The sequence below is a fragment of the Erpetoichthys calabaricus genome, chromosome 2 (assembly GCF_900747795.2).
Source record: "Erpetoichthys calabaricus chromosome 2, fErpCal1.3, whole genome shotgun sequence".
Taxonomy (NCBI): domain Eukaryota; kingdom Metazoa; phylum Chordata; class Cladistia; order Polypteriformes; family Polypteridae; genus Erpetoichthys; species Erpetoichthys calabaricus.
The window spans coordinates 75,623,096-75,647,798 of record NC_041395.2 but is presented as its reverse complement, the minus strand read 5'-3'; the positions used below and the strand labels follow the sequence as shown (position 1 = coordinate 75,647,798).

At 40.0% G+C, this 24,703-nt stretch overlaps 1 protein-coding gene across 1 annotated transcript in view; it reads right to left on the bottom strand.

Moving 5' to 3' along the window:
- Window positions 1-24,703, bottom strand: part of LOC114645984 (polypeptide N-acetylgalactosaminyltransferase 18) — a 771,561-nt gene that overhangs the window by 86,812 nt on the left and 660,046 nt on the right. Inside the window, exon 9 of the mRNA XM_028793932.2 lies at window positions 23,592-23,687. Coding sequence (XP_028649765.1) covers window positions 23,592-23,687 — 96 coding nt within the window. The remainder of the gene's footprint in view (window positions 1-23,591; window positions 23,688-24,703) is intronic.

Below are 24,703 nucleotides of genomic sequence, written 5' to 3'. Positions count from 1 at the left end.
ATATTTAAGTTAATGTGTCGTCTTGTATTTTTAACAGTTATATGTCAGTGTATTCCACTGATATGCATAAAAATGAGCATTATGAAATAGATTACATGTCTATGGCTTGATCAACAGTTTCAGGACATAAACTAACTCTCATCCAGTCCTTGTCAAGTCCTAAAATAAGATCAACCTGTCTTCAGGAGGTAAAAACACGACCCTCAATTTATTTTGTCATTGTTTATTTGACAAAAAAATTAGCTAAAATGGGTTACATGTGACAGAGGAAGATGAGCAGGTAAACGGAATGTTAATTTTACAATCAAAAATGTTATTTACTGATACTTTCTGTAGATGTTTAGGTTATACAAAAAAGGCTACAATAATAGTCTGACTAACTATTTACATTGACTTCAGAAAGTATTCAGACCCCTTTTCACATTTTGTTATGTTGCAGGATTATGTTAAAATAATTTATATTATTTTTTTCCCTCATCATGCAACACTCAGTACCTTTGATTTACAAAGCAATAACAGGATTTTAGACTTAAATACCACATTGACATATATATTCAGACCCTTTACTCTACGTTTACTTACTCTACTTTACTTTAATTTCTGGATTTCCCGCCATTCTTCTCTGTACAACTTCAGAGGGTCTGTCAGGTTGGATGGAGACTGCTGGTGGACAGATATTTTTAGGTCTGTACAGAGATGCTCAGTTGGTTTCAAATCCGGGCTCTGGATGGGCAACTCAAGGACTTTCTCAGGGCTGTCTCTAAGCCACTCCTTTGTTGTCTTTGATTTGTGCTTAGGGTTATGTCTGGCTGGAAGGTGGCCCTTCAGCTCACTCTGAGGTCTGGAGCAGGATTTCATTAAGGATATCTTTATACTTTACTACATTCAGCTTTCTCTCTAGCCTGCCTAGTTTTCCAGTCCCTGTCACTGAAAAACAATCCCATAGCATGACGCTGCCACCATACTTCACCACTGGAATGATATTGTGCAGGTGATGAGCCAGGCATGGTTTCTTCCAAACACGATGCTTATGACTAAGGCCAAACAGTTCAATCTTGCTTTCATCAGACCAGAAAATCTTGTTTCTCACTGTCTAAAAACCTTTTAGATGTTTTTTTGCAAACACTAAACAGGCCTTCCTGTGTCTTGAACAGAGGAAAGACTTCAATCTATCCACTCTTCATAAATCCCAATTGCTAGAATGTTGCAGTGATGGTTGTCATCTAGAAGTTTCTCCCATCTCCATTATGGTTCTCTGGAGCTCAGCCAAAGTGTCCACTGGGTTCATGGTCATCTCTTTTACCAACACTCTCCTCCTTGATTGCTCAGTTTGGCTGGATGAAAAACTCTAGGAAGAGTAATGTTAGCTCCGAATTTCTTTCACTTATGAGTTAGGGAGGCCATTGTGCTGCATAACTTTTTGTACCCTTCTCCAGATGTGTGCCTCAACTCAATACTGTCTCTAAGCTCTACAGGTGATTCCTTTGACCTCATGGCTTGGTTTTTGTTCTGGTACACATTGTCAACTGTGGGATCTTCTATAGACAGGTGTGAGGCTTTCCTTAACATGACTATGAATTGAATTGACTGCAGGTGGACTCACTCCAAACACGGTGTAGAAACATCTTGATGATAATCAATAGAATGGGATGCAGCTCATCCTGATATCTAGTGTCAGAGCAAAGGGTCTGATATTTTAGCTTTTAATTTTTAAGAAATTTATAAAAATATCTAAAATCCGGTTTATACTTTTTTCATTCTGGGGTATGGAGTGTTGTTTGATGATAACTAAAAAACATTTACTGATAAGACTGCAACATACCAAAATGAGAAAAAAGTGAGGGAATCTCAGTGTTTTGTAAATGCAAATTTGTGACCAGAATGCTTTCGGAAAATTCAAATGGAAGGTTTTCTTACAATACAATTAAACCATCCCTACTGAGTATTTTAGCAATACTGTGCTAGTAACAGTGGCCAAATGCCCATTAAATAGATAAGACTGAGAAACAAAAAAGTATGAGTGATGAGGATGAATTAGGTGTTAGTGGGTCAGTTTTCATGTCCTTTAAAACAGGCTGCAGTAACATTTTGAAGAGTTGGCATCCCAAACCTGGGGCAGCCCCTGAAAGAAGTTTGTTGGTCACCTTTGCATGTTTTCTTCTTCGCCAGTTGCTATGATATGCTAACCCGATAACATGGACCCCTTTCTATGTCCATCCTAATAGAAAAAAGGAAAGGGATGACTTATGAATGCATTTTGGTCCACAACAATGATGTTCTCAAAAAGAGGAAAATACATGTAACGTTAGAATTTTCCACTGAATTAGTTAACATTCAAGCCTTCAATCACTGCAGTCTTCAAGAAATGGAATTTGGTACCTCGGATTTAGAGTTCAGAAAGTCATGAGGAATAACATTGCCAACTATGAGAATCTAAGAAGATCTCAGCTCATGTCTTACTGTTATTATTATTTACTTCTCATGCCTTCTGACACACTGTAAATTGAAATAACTCACCTTTGCTCTCATTCTTAAACCTGCTTAATGCAATGCAGGGTCATGGAGGGCTGGAGGTTATCCCAGCAGCACTGGGCACAAGATAGGAAATAGCCCTGGCTGGGGTCTCAGTCAATCACAAGGGCTGTTTACGCAGATATCCTCACTCATAATGAACTCATCTGGAGTTACAACTTACTTAATATGCACGTCTATGGGAACATATGATTTGTGGTACCATACTCTCCACGTACACATCCTGGCACAGGATTTGAGCCTAGCATATCAAATCTGTGACTATAATTAGTTTGCATAACTACGCCTTTAGTTTATTGAGAAATGCTAAGACTAAAATTTGTGTGTATAGATACCCTTTTCTTGAGGATGCAAGAAATTTAATTGCATGGAAAAACTTTTGACAAAATGTTGACAAGTTTTTTCACCACAATATTTAAAATTATGAAGTGTTACAGCTCTCAAGTAAAATAATTTGTAGTAACCAATGTAAGTACTAGTGAGGAGAATATTAGGTAAAGAGCTCTTGTGGTTCTCAGTTAAGCAAGAATGGCATTAAATCTGTTTCTGTAAAAAAAGGCCATTGTACCTAATCCATCATTTTCAATTAATTTGTATTTAGTGTGTTTTAGGTAGTGTAGCCTTTTTTTTTTTTAATAGGTTTAATCAAATCTCTGAATGGATAGTCAGCAGGGAAAATAATGGAGGATAATACCATTTATCAGCATGTGTTCTCAACTTTGAACCGAGCCTTACTGCAATTGGTCAACATTTAAAAAACTATGAAAACATATTAAGAAAGAATAAGCACAATTCTTACACAAAGAGCAGTGTAAAGCAATGGAACTACTGCAAGATGAGCAACACTATGGCTTGCTGTCTAAATAGTTGTTAAATTGGGAAATCATATTTCAGTTAAAGGATGTGGAAGCAAGGAATGAGCTGTGCTAATGAGCTGCTCTGTCCTTACCAATCGACACTAAGCCTGTTAGGATAAAATATCTGAAGTTTAAAAACAGAATAAGACTGAAAGACAGGTTACAATTAAAACCTGCAGCCACTGTGGCCTTCCATGTGCCAAATGTAAAAGTACCTCTGAGCTCTGAAAGTACAAAATAATTAACTGTAATTGCAATTATCCTCTGAATATTTTACTGGAAACAGTGAACATCTGCCACCACCACTGCTTTCTGTGTTCAGTAGTCAGGCTCTAGGCTATTCTGTTCTTACTATTTAATTTTTTTTCAGATGTAAATCCAGATTTTTATCCTTTCACTCATTATTCAACCTGCACATTTAGAACAGGATCATAGGAAGTTTGGGTTTATCCTGGCAAACTTAGTGCAAGGAAGAAGTCCAATGGAGGGCACACTCACACTAATCACACCCTTTCAATATGAGCCAATTTAGAGAACTAACACACAAGTCTTTTGGTGGTTGGTGGAAAACTGGAGGTCAAGAAGAAAACCCTCCATATACAGAGAGAGAAAGAGAGGATGTGAAAACTCCACACAGGTAGGTCTGGGCTGGAATTGAATCATAGGAATGATGAGAGCATTAGGATAACTGTGATGAGAACAAGCTATTCAGCCCAACAAACTTGTCCAGTCTATTCACCTAGATTGTCTAAAACAACACGAAGTTGAAATTTGAAGATTCCTTAAGTCCTGCTCTCCACTATACTACCTGGTAATTTATTCCATTTGTCTATGGTTCTTTTTGTGAAGAAAAACTTTGTAACATTTGTGTGAAATATGTCCATAACAAGTTTTCAAACTTGTCTTCTTGTTAACAGAATTTAGTTTAAAATAACAGCTAAGATCCACTCCATTAATTTCTTTCATAATTTTAACACACTTTGATAGTGTTACTGTACGTTTAGTTTAGGCCACCAAAAAGCTCCACAAAAGGCCAACCTAGAACAGGTACATTTCAGATCAGCTTTCCCCAGAAATCTACCTGAAGGCTACAGCCAGAGCAGGCTCTAAAATGTGTAGCTTGCCTTGAAAGTTCAAAGAAAGCTGTGATATATAAAAATGTCTTGCAAGGGAGATAGAACAAACATATCCCAATATGTATTTTAAGGATTGCTGTGCTTTTGTCTTTACGGAGTCCTGACTCACCGATTCCACAACCAACACTGCTATTAGCCTAGAGGGGCTAACGATCCATCGGGCAGACAGGAGCAGCAGTCTTAGCGGCAAAACACGGGGCGGAGGTATCATCGTCTACATAAACAACAGATGGTGTGTTGACTCCAAAACAATCCACACATGTTGCTCTCCGGACACTGAGTTTTTGGTAGTTAAATGCCGGCCTTTTTATTTGCCACCGGAATTTTCCGTTGTACTTATAGTAGCTGTTTATATTCCTCCTGACGCTGACACCAAGGCAGCCATTGACACACTCTGCCACTATATCAACGATTTGCAAACCACACATCCAGAGGGAGTAGTCATTGTTGCTGGGGATTTTAACCAGGCAAACATGAAGAGAGGTTTACCCCATTTTTACCAACATGTGGACTTTGCAACTTGAGGAACCAATATATTGGATCATGTCTACACCAACATTAAAGGAGCATTCAAAGCATCCCACCGTCCCCATCTTGGCTCATCAGACCACATCTCTATTATGCTAATCCCAGCATATAGACCTGTGCTCATCAGATCAAAACCATCACTCAAACAGGTGAGAGTTTGGCCAGAAGAAGCCATGAATGCACTACAGGATTGTTTTGAGTGCACTGACTGGTCTGTGTTCAGTGAGGCAGCTACCACAGATCAAAGGATAGACATAAATGAATATGCAGAGGCTGTGTCTGGCTACATAAATAAATGCATGGATGATGTCTGCGTTACCAAAAACATCATTGTCAGGGCAAACGATAAACCATGGTTGACTGCTGAGGTGTGAGTTTTGCTGAAAGTGAGAAACTCTGCTTTTAAATCTGGAGATATAGCTGCCCTTAGAACAGCAAGAGCCAACCTAAATAAAGCTATCAGAAGAGCTAAAAGGGCTCATGGAAAGAAAATAGAGAGTCATTTTCAAGATCACAGGAACAGCAGAAGATTGTGGCAGGGGGATTAAATCTGTTACAGATTACAAAACAGTTTCTTACCCCTGTGATGATAGCTTCAACTTCCTGAATGACCTAAATAAGTACTTTGGACAGTTTGAAGCATTGAATGATACATCACCAGTGAAGGCCACCCCTCATCCTGACGAGAAGGCACTATGTCTGGAACCGGATGATGTTCTTTGAGGAGAATTAATCTAAGGAAAGCTGCGGCACCAGACCAGATACCAAAGGATGTGCGAAGCAGCTGACACATGTCCTTACGGATATATTTAACATCTCTCTGTGTCAGGCTGTTGTGCCATCTTGCTTTAAAACCTCAGAAATCATCCCGGTTCCGAAAAAACCCACAGTCACAACCATGAATGACTATCGCCCTGTAGCCTTAACACCAATAGTGATGAAATGTTTTGAGAGGCTGATCAAGGACCACATTACTTCTGTCCTACCCTCCTCATTTGACCCACTCCAATTCGCCTACCGCTCCAACCGTGCCACAGAGGACGCCATATCTATTGCACTCCATTTTTCGTTGGAACATCTGGAGAACAGAGACGCTATGGTCCGCATGCTGTTTGTTGATTTTAGTTCGGCTTTTAATACCATCATCCCTCAGAATCTGATCAGCAAACTGGACCAATTGGGACTGAGCATAGCTCTGCAAAACTGGATATTGGACTTTCTAACGGATAGGCCTCAGTACGTACGGGTAAGGAAGAATAAATCAGATACCATCTCCTTGAGCACAGGTCCTCCACAGGGGTGCGTTCTAAGTCCCCTCCTCTTCACGCTCATGACCCACGATTGTTGTACCAAGTTCAGCACAAACCAAATTATTAAGTATGCGGACAACACAACAGTGGTGGGTCTCATTTGAGGTGATGGGGAGGGGGATTACAGAGAGGACGTGAAGTCATTTGTGGAATGATGTGATAAAAACAATCTGATACAGAATGTCGAAAAAACGAAAGAACTGGTGATCGACTTCAGGAAGAAACAGCTGATACACATCCCGGTCTACATTAAGAACACTGCTGTGGAAATTGTGCAGTCTACTAAGTTCCTGGGAGTCAATGTGACGAACAACCTCACCTGGTCCCTGCACACCTCCTCCATCATCAAGAAAGCTCACCAGTGCTTGATCTTTCTACGGAGGCTAAAGAGGGCCCATCTCAGTAAGTCAGTCCTCACCACTTTTTACAGAGGGACCATAGAGAGCGTGCTAACCTGTAGCAGCTCTCTGTGACAGGAGAGCTGCAGCACTTCGGACTGGAAAGCACTGAGGAAAGTGGTGAGGGCTGCGGAGAGGATCATTGGAGCCCCGTTGCCTAATGTACAAGACTTGGCAAAACAACGCTGTCTGGCCAGAGCTGTGCGGATTTCTAGAGACCCCACTTATCCTGCCTCTGAACTCTTTTCCCTCATGCCCTCAAGCAGAAGGTACCGCAGCCTGAAATGTAGAACTACCAGGTTTAAAAATATTTTTTTCCTACTGCTGTTCGTCTTTTAAATGAAGCATTTTAGTATTTTATTGTAGGCATTTTTAATTCAGAATTTTATGTATTTTCAATTTAGACTTTTATGCACTTTTAATTAGAAACTTTTATGCACCTCTAATCAGAATTTTTGTGCATCTTTAATCAGAATCTTTCTGCACTTTAATTAGAATGTAATTGATTTTAACTATGTGTTTTTATTAATGTCTTGTGCATCGTATTTTCATTCTGCAGCACATCTACGATGTTCTGCTGAATGACAAATAAAATTAAATTGAATTGATTGAATTGAATTGTACTTGGAAAGCAAAAAAACAAAGAAAGATCAGAAATAATCAGAAAAGCCAGAAAATCCACACACACGCACAAAAGAAAACAAAACTCACTATAAATTCCATCACAGTAGATTGCACCTATGCTGACTCCTTTGTTCAGGACTACTAATCACAAGCAAAGGGAGGAGTCAACAAGAATGACATCAGGATGGCCCCGCCTCCTTTGTCTCCAGCCACAAAGAACAAGGAACAGAACTACATTTAAATAGACACTTCACAATTATCACATCACATATAAAAACAGCAGAAATAACATAAAGACCTGAGAAATGATAACTCTAAATAAACAAAAACAAGAAAAAGCATAAAATACACACAACATACGTACATTCCAGCTAGTAACTTAAGTACAACCTCCCTTGACTTGTTCCCCACACATCGTGGTATATTTAATCTAACATTCTATTACTCTGGTAATAAATTCACCAGAATTCATAATTATATGCTAAATTAAAGTCATTGTTTTATTGGAAGACACCACCAGAGACAGCAGGGCAACCCAAAGTTGAAAATTTGAGAAGTTGTATTTGACTAGGCATACTGCCGAGTAAAAGCAATTCATTCCACCGTCTCTCATCTAACACGTTGAGGATTCTTAATCGCGACTTTTACCAAGAGAACAAGAGGTGAATCCTGGACTGTGAGTCACACATTAACTTAACAAGATCACAGAGTGAAACCAAGTATTAATATATTAACATACAATCACAACTTATTAAAATATAAGGTTCTTCTTTTGAATAATGAATAGTTAAAAATGGTAGACAAAAAAAAAATATAAACAGCTGGCTCTTTACTGTGGATTTTCTATCACAATCAGCAAATGGGTTTTAGTTATTATCTATTTAGGAGGCCCAGAGGAGTGGCACAGTGGTGAGTGCAGCTGTCTGACTGCTTCAATGAACTCAATTCAGATCTGCTCCCGTCTTTATGCTGTTTACAAGTTTTCCTCTTGTTCACACACTGCATGTTTTCTCTGGTTCTCTCACTCAGCATATACACTTGCAGGTCCTGTTGACCCATCAATGTCAAAAAACAACATCAGTAATGCTGTTGCCAAGGGCTTTACAATAAAAAATACAATAATCCATCCATCCATTTTCCAACCTGCTGAATCCGAACACAGGGTCACGGGGGTCTGCTGGAGCCAATCCCAGCCAACACAGGGCACAAGGCAGGAACCAATCCTGGGCAGATATACAATAAACATAAATAAAATAAATAGAATAAAAAACAATAAAAACAAAATGCAACCCAGCAGTAAACTGAAACAAACAATGGCTATGAGGAAGGAACCAGCAGTATTACTGAAGGTCACGGAAAGTTAGAGAATAGAAATGCATCTTCAGTCTAGTTTTAAACAGTTCTATTGACAGTGACTCCTTAAAGGAATTAGATGAAGAATTCCACAGATGTGGTGCAGCAGCTGTCCTCTTTAGTTTTACACTTAGTACGAGGGACAACAAGAGACAACAGACCAGCCTGTCTTGTGAAGGGATGTGTGTGAGCGTTCCATGTGATAGACTAGCGGCACAGGATTGCATGCATAAATGGGATCAGAAAATGAAATGTAACTCTTAATCTTGGAAGCTGCCAGTGATTTTACATAATCCTATGACCTGAAAAAGCCCTGCTAGCTGAGTGATGATTCACATCTTCATTACAAGGCAGTCTATTGTTATTTTTCACAGGTGAAACATTACTGAATGGAAATTACATTGATACAAGTTTTTATGAAAGTTTTAATGCACTTAAAACACTCTAGTGCTGGAGTCCTGACATGAACCAGACATCTTGACAGTATAACTGCTTAGGTATTAGTCAAGGGAAGTATAGTAGATGACTGCTACTTAAATAAAGATGGAAGGAGACACTGGACCTTGAGGATTACTTTCAAAAGCATACATACAGCAAGATGAATTAACCCAAGATTAAGATTAAGATGAGTTAACCCAACACAGAGCTATAGGAAAACACCCTAAAATGAACACACAGGGAAAAGATGCTAACTCACAAAGACAAAAGCCTTCGGTGGTGGAGTTGTATGGCACCAGCACTAACCACTATTCCAGCATGCCAAGTAGTCCCCCTAAACCTAATTAAGAGGCAGCATGAAATACTAGGGGTGAAAGTAAAGAGTTTGGCATTAAAAAGGAGTCAATAACAAACAGACCCTGCTCCAGTTAAGGTGACTAAGTGAAAATCAAGAAGCACCTTGCATTCATCTTCAAATGGCTAAATGTGTGTATAACATTTACATTTCAGAGAGCAGGGGATATATTACAATTTTGCAAACTGTTTACATTTTGTTCCATGCTGATATGACAGTCAATAAAAAATATGTAAATTTTTGAAATGCTAGAAAAAAGTCATCAATTGAAATATTACAGCAAATACTGAATAAACAGCTCAGCTTAATTATTGTTCCAGTAATCTGAAATGCAAATTTTAATTGAGATTTTGAAATGAAAATAAAAAAAAAAATCAGCATAAATTGAAAATGTTATCTCTCGGGATTAGCGCAGAACTGAATCTCTGATTTTGTTCCCTTGTGACAGCGGTTTTCATAACAGCAAAAGTAGCAGAAATGAAAGGCTCCTACTGTGTCACAGATCTAAATTGAAAATGATTTCCACAGAAAGCTTTATTTTTCTTCTCTTCTGACATTTAGAGTGTCACCTGGAACATGTGGACTGTCAGTCTTGTTAGACCACAAGCAAAACTGAGACACCAATTAAAGTACTGAGGCAATTTTATGCCTTGTATGTTAATTAATTATGACAGGCAAGCCAAAACATGCATAAAACGTGCCTTAAAAAAATAACATTAATAGTCAGCAGTTAACAAATAAGAGTAAGAAAAGAAGAACAATTAAATAAAAAATTACAGTAGCTCCTTTAACCATTCAGATTTTCTTCAGTCCCTTTGTAGATTTACACTGACTCTGGTGATTTTTGCATTTTTAATATAATAGCTTCTGTAGCATGATGGTGTTTTAATGATGATGTTAGCATCGTGCCTAACACCCCCTCCCCATCACACCCAGAAGACCAGATGCTGTCATTTGTGTGGTCTCTACCCTGAAAGATGCCCGACTTGGTTAAACCTGATGTTAGACATCAAATACAAACATATCTGATGGCTTGGCCATGTGTTCAAAATGGACCACAATTGAAACCCAAAAGTACCCTTAGATGGACACCAACATGACCAAAAACAACCTGGTGGAGGACAGTGATAGTCGAGTTTAAAAAGATGAGTCTTACCTACGGTGAGGCACAACATGTTACTCAAGAGAGAGAAAGATGGAGGCAGATTGTCACTGCCTTACTGGGACAAAGAAGATTAACTTTAGATTAGATTAGATAAAGTTTACTAACCTCATGGGGAAATTCAAATGTATATGGCAGCAGAAACATAAAAAACAAGCATACACACTCACAGGAAAGATAATACAGCCAATGAAGAAATAAATAAATAAAAATCGACCTAACGATTACATTGGGTGGAGGCATTGAATTGCCTGATGGCAGTGGACAGAAAAGACCCCCAGAGGTGCTTCTGAGCACACTGTGGTGGAATGAGCCTGGGGCTAAAAGTATTCCAAGATAGCATCTCCTGGACGGGATGAGAGAATTTTTCATGATGGCATCCAATTTTGCCACCATCCTCTTTTCCACAACAGCTTCCAGTGTGTCCAAGTTTCGCCCTATGATGGAGCAGGCTTTTTTAACACGTCTGTTTAGGCATTGTGCTTGTTTTGTGCTCAGGAGACTACAGCATAGGACACCATATTGGCTACTATAACTGACAGAACATTTTCAGCAGCTTGCTGCACACATCAAAAGACCCGAGTCTCTATAACAAGTACAGTCTGGTCAGACCCTTCTTGTACAGCATCACTGTGTTGTCAGACCAGTCCAGATTGTTGTTTATGTGAATCCCCTGGTATATGTTGCTCTGTAACCTCCCCTTGAATGGTGACTGGTCTCAGAGGCTTCTTGGCACATCAGAGGTCCACCACCAGCTCTTCTGTCTTGCTGATGTTGAGTTACAGTTGGTTGTCCCTGCACCACAAGACAAAGTCCTCCACAACCTTCCTGTACTCTGACTTGTCTCTATTTTTAATGCAGAATATGGTGGACAAGTCATCTGAAAATTTCTGTAGATGAGAAGTGTGGGTGCTGAAAGTCTATTGTGTACAGGGTAAACAAGAAGGGAGATGGGACAGTTCCCTGAGGTTTTCCTGAATTGCACACCAACATTTCTGACACACAGTCCTTTGCCTCACAAACTTCTGTCTGTTATTCAGGTAGTCCATGATCCAGGTGATTGTGGGGGCATCAAGATGCAAAGCTTTGAGCTTTTTCTCCAGTGAATGAGGCAGAATAGTGTTAAAGGCACTGGAAAAATTAAAGAACATTTCACACATTAGAGATCCTGGCTGTGATACCACACTCAGGTCCTAAATGGGATCCTGAGATGGTTCGTCGTGTGGTGTATCAGTGCATGCTCCGAGCCACCACCACCAACATTTTAGTACCATCTCTGTCCAAGTGGGAATAGGCTCTGTGAAGCATGAAGATGAGAGCATCCTCCACACCTATACATTTGTGATTGGCAAACTGCAGAGGATCCACATGTTTTGAAACCAGGGATCATAGCGGTTTTAGGACCAGGCTCTCAAAGGTCTTCATGATGTATGAAGTAAGAGAAACTGGTCTGAAGTCCTTGGGTTCACTGGAATGTTATTTCTTTGGCACTGGGACCACATTTGATGTTTTTCATAGCTGGGGAACCTTCTGCAAATTCAGGCAAAGGTACAAAGGGTGCTGAAGGCCAGTGCAGAGATGGCTCGCACATTTTTTCAGCACCCAGGGGCTGATTCCACCCAGAACTGAAGCCTTTTCGTGCAGAGTTTTCCCAACTCTCTCCTCACTTGATCAGCAGAGACACATAACCCAGGGTGTGGAGGCGGGCTAGAGACCACTGGTGTGATGTCATGGTACGTCGTGTAGGGTACAGATGACAGCAGGGATTCTGGGAACCTCCTCAGCTTTCACACATAGGCTAGCCATGTTGGGGGAGGACTGGACTGACAAGAATGAGTCAAACCTGTTGAAGAACTGGTTCAGTTCATTAACTCTGTTCTTGTTCCCATCTTCTGCATGTTTAACAGCCTGCTTCTAGCTAGGGATAATCCTCATCCTATTCCACACTTCCTTCATCTTATTCTGCTGCAACTTGTGCTCAAGTTTGTGTCTGTAGTGGGCATATTTTAGCAAAATAACAGAATATCCAACTATTAGAGGTCACAGTCTGACTATGCTTTTTCCTATAATACTCAGTCACCCCTTCATTATCTCAATGTTGGATTACTGGACTTCCTTTTTGAAATTATTGACATCTCTCTATTATAATAAAAAAATCTTGGATCGAGATGTGATCTTCTCGGAAAGACACTTTGATGTCCCGTTAGAGACACTTTAATGTTCCGCGTGATCTTCTCGGAAAGACACTTTGACGTCCAGCGAGACAAGGCAGTGAGACAAAAGGACAACTGCTGTACAGGCTTTCAAATGATCGACGTGCAGTGCGACAAGCAGAACATGCAGCTCGGCAGCAGCAGCAGCAAACCAGCAGCTGATCCGACCGCATCTCCTTAGCGTGCATTCAGCCCTCACCCTTTACAAGGCGAGTGGCAGAGACGTGAAGTGGCTGGCGCGTAGTGTGCCCCGGGGTCGGGGGAGGTGGTGGGTGAGCGAAGCAAGCAGGGGGCTAAGCCCCCTAGTATTAAAATAAGCTCAAAATGCTTCAACCGTAGCATTAACTCAAAATAAATGCTGTGACCACATTAGACCTCAACTGGCTCAAATACGTCCTTTTCTCTGTTAGAATTATTATCAAAATGTTTTTAAATAATCTAAAAATTTACAAATTCCACACTCCAGAATATCTCAAAGAAAACTGCTGTATACTCTAAAGCCTTATTAGATAATAGCTGGAGAATGTTTGCTATTTCTCTTTATAATTCCTATGCCATTTAAATCTCAGCCTAGTTCTATGTGCAAGGCTCACATCAGGCATACTATTCAAATCATGATTGAGTAAAAACCCTTCCTATAATATGCATAATACTTATTTTCAAAACCCATTTAAACTTTTTCAGAACAGCTTGGAGCTGCAGCGTATTCTGGCATCACTAGTCTCCAAGACTGGAGTGCCACTCCACAACACTGGTCATGCCCACAGTCACTTCCACCAGACCACTTCCACAGGGAATTCTACTCTCTCTGTTATGGTCATGTTAGCTCTGCTTTGCTGTCTATCACAGCTTACTTCCCTTCAACTTGAATATACATTCAGTAAGTTGTGAAATAATCTGATTAGTCTTGATCTGTAAAATTCGCCAAAACATTTTTCAGTTATATGCTGTGTTTGCTGGTGATGTTGTTTGCTAAATATATTTCCTGGAAATCTGCTGTGTGGTTGGCTCAGATGAACATTTTTTTCCCAGCACCCCATGTTGCTTGAAGCCTTGATGAAGTTTTCTCACTCTCCCTACCCTCTTCAGAAAACAGAGGAGACCCATGTGAAATAATAATAATAATAATAATAATAATAATAATAATAATAATAATAATAATAATGAAAGATGTATTACTTTTCACAGGGTGTTTCTTTCTTTTTAATAGAAGAATAAAGTGCAAAGTATCTGCATAAATAGATCGGAAACAAAAATGGCATTCTGGCTGCACCCAGAGCTGTGACTTCAAACCAAATGTAATGAACCAGTTACAACAAATGGTCCCTAACTGTGGTTTGGATGGTCCACTGATCCACTTCCTTATGCTCTCCTGATCTCTTTCTCCACAAGTCACTCTGACCTGCAATTCAATCCACAAACCAACTGAGCCCTTTCCCAACAGGTACTTCCCTAACTCCAAGCTCCAAGCTCCAAGCCTCTTCACCCACAATCACTCCTGGTTAACCTGTAGAAAGCCCTTCTAGGTATCTGATGGCTATCCTCATACCAAATGGGTATGACCCCTTCTAGCGGCATCAGGTGTCCTTCAACCATGAAGTTGTTCTGAGCAGAGTCGGACTAGTTGTTCTACCCAGTAACCTTGCAAAGCTAAAGCACACTGCCCACTAATGGCCGGCAGACATGTAACAATATTATTGACACTACATTTATTCCTCAAAATACCATCAGGTCAATGCAGAAATTATCAGTGTTCTTTCGTGGCATGTGGCAAATGCAGTAGCTAAAGCATCAGTAAATATCCCCCAATCCTCCCCCACCACAAACACATATATTTCTTATGTTCTGTTAATTTTTTTTTTGTTTTCTATCTATCTATCTATCTATCTATCTATCTATCTATCTATCTATCTATCTATCTATCTATCTATCTATCTATCTATCTATCTATCTATCTATCTATCTATCTATCTATCTATCTATCTATCTATCTATCTATCTATCTATCTATCTATCTATCTATCTATCTATCTATCTATCTATCTATCTATCTATCTATCTACAGTGCATCCGGAAAGTATTCACAAAAAAAGTTTACTTGAGGTTTTTGCAAATGTATTAAAAATAAAAAAACTGATTAATCACATGTACATAAGTATTCACAGCCTTTGCTCAATACTTTGTCGATGCACCTTTGGCAGCAATTACAGCCTCAAGTCTTTTTGAATATGATGCCACAAGCTTGGCACACCTATCCTTGGACAGTTTCGCCCATTTCTCTTTGCAGCACCTCTCAAGCTCCATCAGGCTGGATGGGAAGCGTCGGTGCACAGCCATTTTAAGATCTCTCCAGAGATGTTCAAGCGGATTCAAGTCTGGGCTCTGGCTGGGCCACTCAAGGACATTCACAGAGTTGTCCTGAAGCCACTCCTTTGATATCTTGGCTGTGTGATTAGGGTTGTTGTCCTGCTGAAAGATGAACCGTCACCCCAGTCTGAGGTGAAGAGCGCTCTGGAGCAGGTATTCATCCAGGATGTCTCTGTACATTGCTGCACTCATCTTTTCCTTTATCCTGATTAGTCTCCCAGTCCCTGCTGCTGAAAAACATCCCCACAGCATGATGCTGCCACCACCATGCTTCACTGTAGGGATGGTATTGGCCTGGTGATGAGCGGTGCCTGGTTTCCTCCAAATGTGACGCCTGGCATTCACACCAAAGACTTCAATCTTTGTCTCATCAGACCAGAGAATTTTCTTTCTCATGGTCTGAGAGTCCTTCAGGTGCCTTTTGGCAAACTCCAGGCGGGCTGCCATGTGCCTTTTACTAAGGAGTGGCTTCCGTCTGGCCACTCTACCATACAGGCCTGATTGGTGGATTGCTGCAGAGATGGTTGTCCTTCTGGAAGGTTCTCCTCTCTCCACAGAGGACCTCTGGAGCTCTGACAGAGTGACCATCAGGTTCTTGGTCACCTCCCTGACTAAAGTCCTTCTCCCCCCAATCGCTCAGTTTAGATGGCCGGCCAGATCTAGGAAGAGTCCTGGTGGTTTCGAACTTCTTCCACTTACGGATGATGGAGGCCACTGTGCTCATTGGGACCTTCAAAGCAGCAGAAATTTTTCTGTAACCTTCCCCAGATTTGTGTCTCGGGACAATCCTGTCTCAGAGGTCTACAGACAATTCCTTTGACTTCATGCTTGGTTTGTGCTCTGACATGAACAGTTAACTGTGGGACCTTATATAGACAGGTGTGTGCCTTTCCAAATCATGTCCAGTCAACTGAATTTACCACAGGTGGACTCCAATTAAGTTGCAGAAACATCTCAAGGATGATCAGGGGAAACAGGATGCACCTGAGCTTCATGGCAAAGGCTGTGAATACTTATGTACATGTGCTTTTTTTTAATAAATTTGAAAAAACCTCAAGTAAACTTTTTTCATGTTGTCATTATGGGGTGTTGTTTGTAGAATTCTGAGGGAAAAAATGAATTTAATCCTTTTGGAATAAGGCTGTAACATAACAAAATGTGGAAAAAGTGATGCTCTGTGAATACTTTCCAGATGCACTCTATCTATCTATCTATCTATCTATCTATCTATCTATCTATCTATCTATCTATCTATCTATCTATCTATCTATCTATCTATCTATCTATCTATCTATCTATCTATCTATCTATCTATCTATCTACATAAAAACAAGAAAATCTGCAGAAGTGCATTTTACTATCGCCTTCTTGTTCAATTTTGAGTCTCATCTGTTATTTCTCATTGACATCTGAAATGTGTCATGTGCTATTCAGGCATGACTTAAAAGCCAACAGAAACAAATCGATGTGCAGTATGCAGCAGTCTCAGAAAATAGTAATTACACAATCAGCATATTAAAGGAGATGAATATAGATTCTGTTACATAATGTAATGGTTACCATACCCTGTGAACACAGGTTAAAATTCAGTCTCCTCAAACAGCTCAAGGTAATACTGTATATAACAATATGGGTTTAGATCAAATATTTTTAAAAGCTGGTCAGCCTCCAACAATTTTAATAAAAACAGTTTTATCCCTAGGCAATACTTAATATCACTCTTGATATCACAGAACAAAAGACAGGTGTTAGTATCCAACCTTTACTTTGTATTTCACAAAGTCAAGTAAATGGAGATTACTCTATGAGAGTGTTTAATAAATCTGTACACGGAAAACCATGGTGGTGCCAAAGCATTACCCAGGAGGTCCATTTCTGCCTGTAATTGAACTTTTTACTTAACTAAACATACTGTTATTTTGTTTTCAATGATTAATCCCACAATTTATAACTTGACTTACCAGAATGTGTGTTTCCTTTTTGTAAGAAGGGAAAAGGTTATATTTTTTAATTCACAATAACATGCAAACATTTTTCCCTTACTTTTTTAACAATGTCTGTTTAAGATGTAGATACATAAAGGGGAGCACACTGGGGTGAATCAAATAGAATGATCAGCTCTTGTTGAAGACGTGTGGGAGGTCTGGTGGTGCAGTGCTTAGAGCTGCTAAGCCTTATGTCTGAATCTCAGATTGCTCAGGGTCTGTAAGATGTGTGCACATTCTTCCTATGCCTGTGTGTGCTTTTTCTTGTATGTCCAACGACATACTTATAAGATGACTGGCGAGCCTAATTTGGCCTTCTGTTGGCGAGGGTGGGCATGATGCAATGCTGTAAAACTAGTGCCCTGTCCAAATTTGCTTTGCGTCAAATAGTAATAATAAAAGTTAAGCAACAAAGAGTTGGATGTGGTGGGTCAGATGAATGTTAAGAACATCTGCTATTTATTAGCTTTTATTTAGAACCAATTAAATGAATGAAATGTTTATAAGATAGTGAAAACTCAAAATGAAAGGAAAATAAATAAAGAGCATAAGTTGACTTCTGTGCGCTAAAACCTATGTCAGCTGTACACTAAGACAGCTCTACCATTTACAGTCATATGAAAAAGTTTGGGAACCCCTCTCAGCCTGCATAATAATTTACTCTACTTTCAACCAGAAAGATAACAGTGGTAAGTCTTTCATTTCCTAGGAACATCTGAGTACTGGGGTGTTTTCCGAACAAAGATTTTTAGTGAAGCAGTATTTAGTTCTATGAAATTAAATCAAATGTGAAAAACTGGCTGTGCAAAAATGTGGGTCCCCTTGTAATTTTGCTGATTTGAATGCATGTAACTGCTCAATAATGATTACTTGCAACACCAAATTGGTTGGATTAGCTCATTAAGCCTTGAACTTCATAGACAGGTGTGTCCAATCATGAGAAAAGGTATTTAAGGTGGTCAATTGCAAGTTGTGCTTCCCTTTGACTCTCCTCTGAAGAGTGACAGCATGGGATCCTCAAAGCAACTCTCAAAAGATATGAAAACAAAGATTGTTCAGTATCATTGTTTAGGGGAAGGCTACATAAAGCTATCTCAGAGGTTTAAACTGTCAGTTTCAACTGTAAGGAATGTAATCAGGAAATGGAAGGCCACAGGCACAGTTGCTGTTAAACCCAGGTCTGGCAGGGCAAGAAAATACAGAAGCGGCATATGCGCAGGATTGTGAGAATGGTTACAGACAACCCACAGATCACCTCCAAAGACCTGCAAGAACATCTTGCTGCAGATGGTGTATCTGTACGTCATCCTACAATTCAGCGCAATTTGTACAAAGAACGTCTGTATGGCAGGGTGATGAGAAAGAAGCCCTTTCTGCACTCACGCCACAAACAGAGTCGCTTGTTGTATGCAAATGCTCATTTAGACAAGCCAGATTCATTTTGGAACAAAGTGCTTTGGACTGATGAGACAAAAATTGAGATATTTGGTCATAACAAAAAGCGCTTTGCATAGCGGAAGAAGAATGCCGCATTCCAAGAAAAACACCTACCACCTACTGTCAAATTTGGTGGAGGTTCCATCATGCTGTGGGGCTAGTTCTGGGACTGGGGCCTTTGTTAAAGTCGAGGGTCAGATGAATTCAACCCAATATCAACAAATTCTTCAGGATACTGTTCAAGCATCAGTCACAAAGTTGAAGTTACGCAGGGGTTTGATATTCCAACAAGACAATGACCCAAAACACAGTTCGAAATCTACAAAGGCATTCATGCAGAGGGAGAAGTACAATGTTCTGCAATGGCCGTCACAGTCCCCTGACTTGAATATCATTGAAAATCTATGGGATGATTTGAAGCAGGCTGTCCATGCTTGGCAGCCATCAAATTTAACTGAACTGAAGAGATTTTGTTTGGAAGAATGGTCAAAAATACCTCCATCCAGAATCCAGACACTCATCAAAGGCCATAGGAGGCGTCTAGAGGTTGTTATATTTGCAAAAGGAGGCTCAACTAAATATTGATGTAATATCTCTGTTGGGGCGCACAAATTTATGCACCTGTCTAATTTTGTTAGGATGCATATTGCATATTTTCTGTTAATCCAATAAACTTAGTGTCACTGCTGAAATACTACTGTTTCCATAAGGCATGTCATATATTAAAAGGAAGTTGCTACTTTGAAAGCTCAGCCAATGATAAACAAAAATCCAGAGAATTAAGAGGGGTTCACAAACTTTTTTATATGACTGTAGGTGAATTAGGTGGTCGCCTGGTGTGGAAAAAACTTTGGGGGCAACAATTTTTAAAAAATCCTAATGCAGAAATATTAGGGTTCTATACAACACAAAGAGGTGCCAGCTCTGGGTGAAGACTCTTTGCTTGATATGTTATTCAGTAATATCGGGCACCTACTCATCAATGTACTATATGTATAACAATGACTCAAAACTCTTGAGATATATATATAAGGTTTGGAAGTGCCATTTACTGCTACACCAAGGGCACCAGAAATGCTAGAGCTGGCACTGCATTGCATATCTGAATATTCTAGTCTGTGAGGCAACACTGCTCAGAAATCAACAAGAAAAGAAATGATGCAATTCACTTAACAGCTCTTCATGTAAAAGTGGGATTTGGCCTTTGATAATAAATAGCTTGAAATAACAACCAGAATTCTCCAGGGAGCATGTATGGGAAGCCCCATTATAATGGAAAGGTACGCAAAACTAAATCCTACAGTGTCTGACCTGGCTTCAGCTGAACCTTTCAACTTTTGATCGCAATTATCTGAAAATATTTTCATAATGTAGTAGCATGTTGGAATACTTTTTAGTTTTAAAGCAGATCTTCAGCCTGATAATCTCAATTCTAATAGATTTCAAACACTTTAAATGCTTTATGCTCAGTTGTAGAATCTGTTTAAATGTGCGCAGGCATTCAAAATGTGATTAATCCTTCTGTAAGTGTAATTAATGTGAGTGGGCTATCTTGTCATAAAGAATTATTTTTAGCAACTCAGGATTTGTTGATATTTTTCTTTTCCACACTTCTCAGCACATTTGTAATTTGGGCAGAAGGTTCCATTTTAGTTTTAAATGGATACATTGATTTAAAAAAAGGAAAAGATAGTCTGTTTTGCTAATTTAAATACAAAGGTGTTGGTGGGGGCGACGTTTCCTTATAAACAAAGATGTGAAAATGTAAAATGACTATTATTACATTTAAAAATAGTGTATTAAATTAGTTAAATATTACGTATATTAAATATCCACATAAGCAAGTCAAACTAGTAATTAAATACTGAGTTTCTAAAATTCTTTTACATTTACTTGGCTGATGCCTTTATCCATGGCAGCTTACCACATCTGAGATACAATTGATTACATTTCGTTATTTTTTCCAGTGAAGTGGCTTGCTCATGGTCACACGGTGTCAGTAACAGGAGTTGAACCTACACCATCAGTTGTTGAAGACTAAATCCTTAACCACTACATCACAGTGCCTTTAAATTCAAAAAATTGATATGTGACATCTGCGGTGGGCTGGCACCCTGCCCGGGGTTTGTTTCCTGCCTTGCGCTCTATGTTGGCAGGGATTGGCTCCAGCAGACCCCCGTGACCCTGTAGTTAGGATATAGCGGGTTGGATAATGGATGGATAGATGGATATATGACATTTTTTTCAAGGTACTTGGGTTTCTTCCCGCATTTCTAAAGACATACAGATTAGTTTTGATTGTCAACCTTAATTTGGGACTCTATGAGTAATTGTGGCCACAACGGGTAGAAGGCAGGAACCAACCCTGATAAGGCCACCAATCCATAGCTGACCCCACTCTCTCAAACACCCACACAGGGCTTAATTAGTATCATTGATTGAACATTTCTTGGGATGTGGGAGGAAAGCTACTGTGCTTGAGAGAAATCCAAAATACAGACAGTGACCAGGACAGGACTTGGACCAAAGATGCTGGATCTATTAGACAGCAACACTCATCACTTGGCTATTGTGCTGCCTCTCAGAAAATTAGGTCCCAATAGGAGTTAGGGTAGGGGACAGGGGTTTGTTCTTTTCACTTGTCCCATTCCACCCTTTTCATCTTTTCATTGTGTAGAGTGTAGGACTTTAGGGACTTTGACATCTCAACTCAATGTTATTTTGGAGAATCAATGTGAATAGGATTGGCAAGCTTGCTAGGCCCGTTCTGATCCAAATTGTTCCAATGTTGTCATTTTTAGGCAATCTGGAATAGTGGCTAGAGTTCTGAGCTCTCACTTACAAAACCTGCACAAAGAGATGGCAGAAATTTATCACATAAAAGTCAGGATTAATGAAAGAAAGCCTAACAAGAGAACACGTGTATGTTTATGGCAACTCTGACCCATGCATATGCAACATTCTGGAGTAAACTGGGAAATGATGACACTATTGATAAATTAGGGAAATGCAGCCAAACCAGCTAAATGACGACTTAACGTGTATAATAATACATATCGTTGAGCCATTATTACTATGTGCTTCAATGTGACAAACACATTAAACCTATTAAATATTAAATATGATGGGTGAACCCTATTTTAGTTGCCTTTTAAGAGGGCCAGAGTGTATTTGCACTGACTGAACAACTTTTCCTCAGTTTATATCAGCTGTTGTCACTGTGTAGCTCCTTCACCAACAGTTGTAACTCCATGTCATGATTAAGATTGTCATTAAAAGTCTGACAAGTGCGTATAAAGCACTAGCAAGGTGATTTCATTCAAAGGCATACTTCATTGTTTTACCTGATTCCTCTGCAAGCTGTCTCATCTGCCACATTTGTATCAAATGCCATATGCAGCTCAAAAACAGAAAATGCAGATGTGTTTTCCCCCTCCTGTTGCACTCACACTGTGCCAGGGATCTGCTTCTTCACATCTAGGTTGAGCTTGGACCATTTTGTTTTTAAATTTCAAGCATAGTGTGACTGGCAGAGCTCACTGCATTCATGGCAGCAGTAAGATAGTGTCATTCAACACGTTTGCGCTTACTGGTGACACCCACGATTAGGCAACCAAAAACAAGTTGTTTGCAACCCTCTGCTTCAGAGAGTAAAACTTCTGTCTCACAGACTTCAAACTTTTGCTTTTTGCCTGTCTTCTTTGTTGTTGCCATTGTCTCACTTGTTCATTATATATTGTGAGAGGTCGCCCTAACACTATCAGATAGACAGCATCACTTTATAAATCACATGGGTTTATTTTGTATAAAGCCCACACAGCACACAGTGCGCCCACACCAAACACCCCTATCCACGGGCTTCTCTCTCAATGTCCGTGGGCTGCCTTTCTTTCTCCTGTCCCTGGAGCTTCGTCCTGCTCCAGCTCCCGACTCTCGCTCCTCGACTGTAGGAAGGCGGACCCTTTTATATTCACCCGGATGTGCTCCAGGTGCTCGCTGATTCTCTTCCGGTGGCACTTCCTGGTGTGGCGGAACTGCCGCATGAGCACCTGGAAGCACTCCGGGTGTTGCTGGAAGGTCCTTCCTCCACCTTCCCAGGTGTGGCGGAAGTGCTGGTGGTAGCCACGGGCCCCCACGGGTTTGAGCTTCCCTGCTACTTCCCCATGGTCCCCCTGCTATCCCGGGCGGTTGCCCCTCATGGCCCGGGGGACGTAAAGATCCCCTTCCGGTCCTTCCAGGTGTCCCGGCCCTGTCTGGCCCCCAGCCACAATATGTACAAGGTTGATTAGCATGGTCCATATGTGGTTGTTTCAGGGAGGCAGCTGGGTGGAGTTTATGGAGCATTCACTTACACGCATTTACTGTGTGTGAAGATTGTGATCTATGCTGGGCAAATTGCTTATACATGTGAGTGGCCAGGTTTTATGAATCTTTCTTTTTTTGTTGTATGCATAATTCCTGTTTTTTGGTGCGCGCGTATTTTCACCCTTGAATCCAGGCTAAGTTTATAAATATGATCCCTGATCTTTAAACAACAGGGTTACTGGTTTAGTTCCCAGTTTGTCATAAAATATAAATGTAGACAAATATAATGTGCTCCAATATTGTAAATCCCCTTTGATAAAGGTGTCAGTCAAATATATAGAATAGCAGTGAAGATAATTAGGGTTAGGGTTAGAATAACAGAATAGGCTGACATATTATTATAATGAAACAAAAGTATAAAGTCAGAAAAAGTTTACAAAGTCGTAAAATCATCCACCATGCGTTCAGAACCTGAAAATGTGTTGAAATTAACAAATAATTGCAGACTACTAAATTCAAGCCTTGTGGACTGCAGGACTTGGAGACAATGAAACTGCCATACTTATGAAATGCAAGAAGAAGAAGACTGACCTGAGGTGTCATCCCATGGCAGATGTACATGATGGGAATGTTATCCGTATCTGGCCCCTGGTCAAGGCACAAGTCACTTTTAAGGTTGTTCTTCAGCTAAAAGAAATCAAGATGGTAAAGAAACGTTAAATACATCAATGATCAGAGTGCACAATGAAGTACAAATGGAAACCGTTTTCACCAAGCAAGTCCTCAGTTTCATTTATTTAGGATGAATTCAAAAGAAATTAAATAAATGCAGCTTTGGTAAGCAATAATGATTTTAGAACATTTACTACTAAATTTACATTCAGGGTACCTTTGGACCTTTGCTTGTCTGAAATTCTCTCTCTTGTTCCATTCAAATAAAAAGAAAAGATGGTTGTTATACAAAATAAAAGCACATGCTTTTATTTTCTCTGCAATGATACATCTGCAGTTATGCGCTGCCTTGTTTTCCCCCCATGGTTAAGTTTCCTTTACTAATTCACTGGGCCTATCCATTCAACCGTTTACAAATGTTCACATGGGTTTGGAGCCATTCTGGGCACTAGTGCACACAAGGGCAGTAACCAGCCCTGTATGGGATGCCACTCCATTGTGGAGTCTGCACTGAACCTGATTACTCCATTTTTAGGTTGTTGGGTGGCTAAACTCATGAGGATCCCATTGTTTATGAGCAACACTCACTTTTACCTACCACATGTGATATAATATTCAGAAACCTGTTTAATCCAATTCAGGCTCCCGGGGATGAAAACATTGGGCACAAGGTATGCACCAGTACTGAACAAGGCACTAGTCCATCATAGGACCCACTTACACAAACCTCACCCTCACTCTCACAATGGAGACAATTTGAAGTTGAACATTTTTAGAGAAGTAGGAGGAAAACCAGAGTAGCCAAAATGCTGAGTAAAAATGGCTGTGAATGGAACTCAGGACACCGGATCCATGAAGTAACAGTAATAAAAACTGTGTTACCATGATGTCCGCCACACACACGGCTTTAGGGAAAACTGCAGTACTGCCGAAAATACACCTTGTCAAGGGGGGAATGTTAAAACTCCACATTGACAGTCGCTTGGATAAGGTGTCAACCAGGGTCTCCAGAGCTCTGAGGGAGAACAACT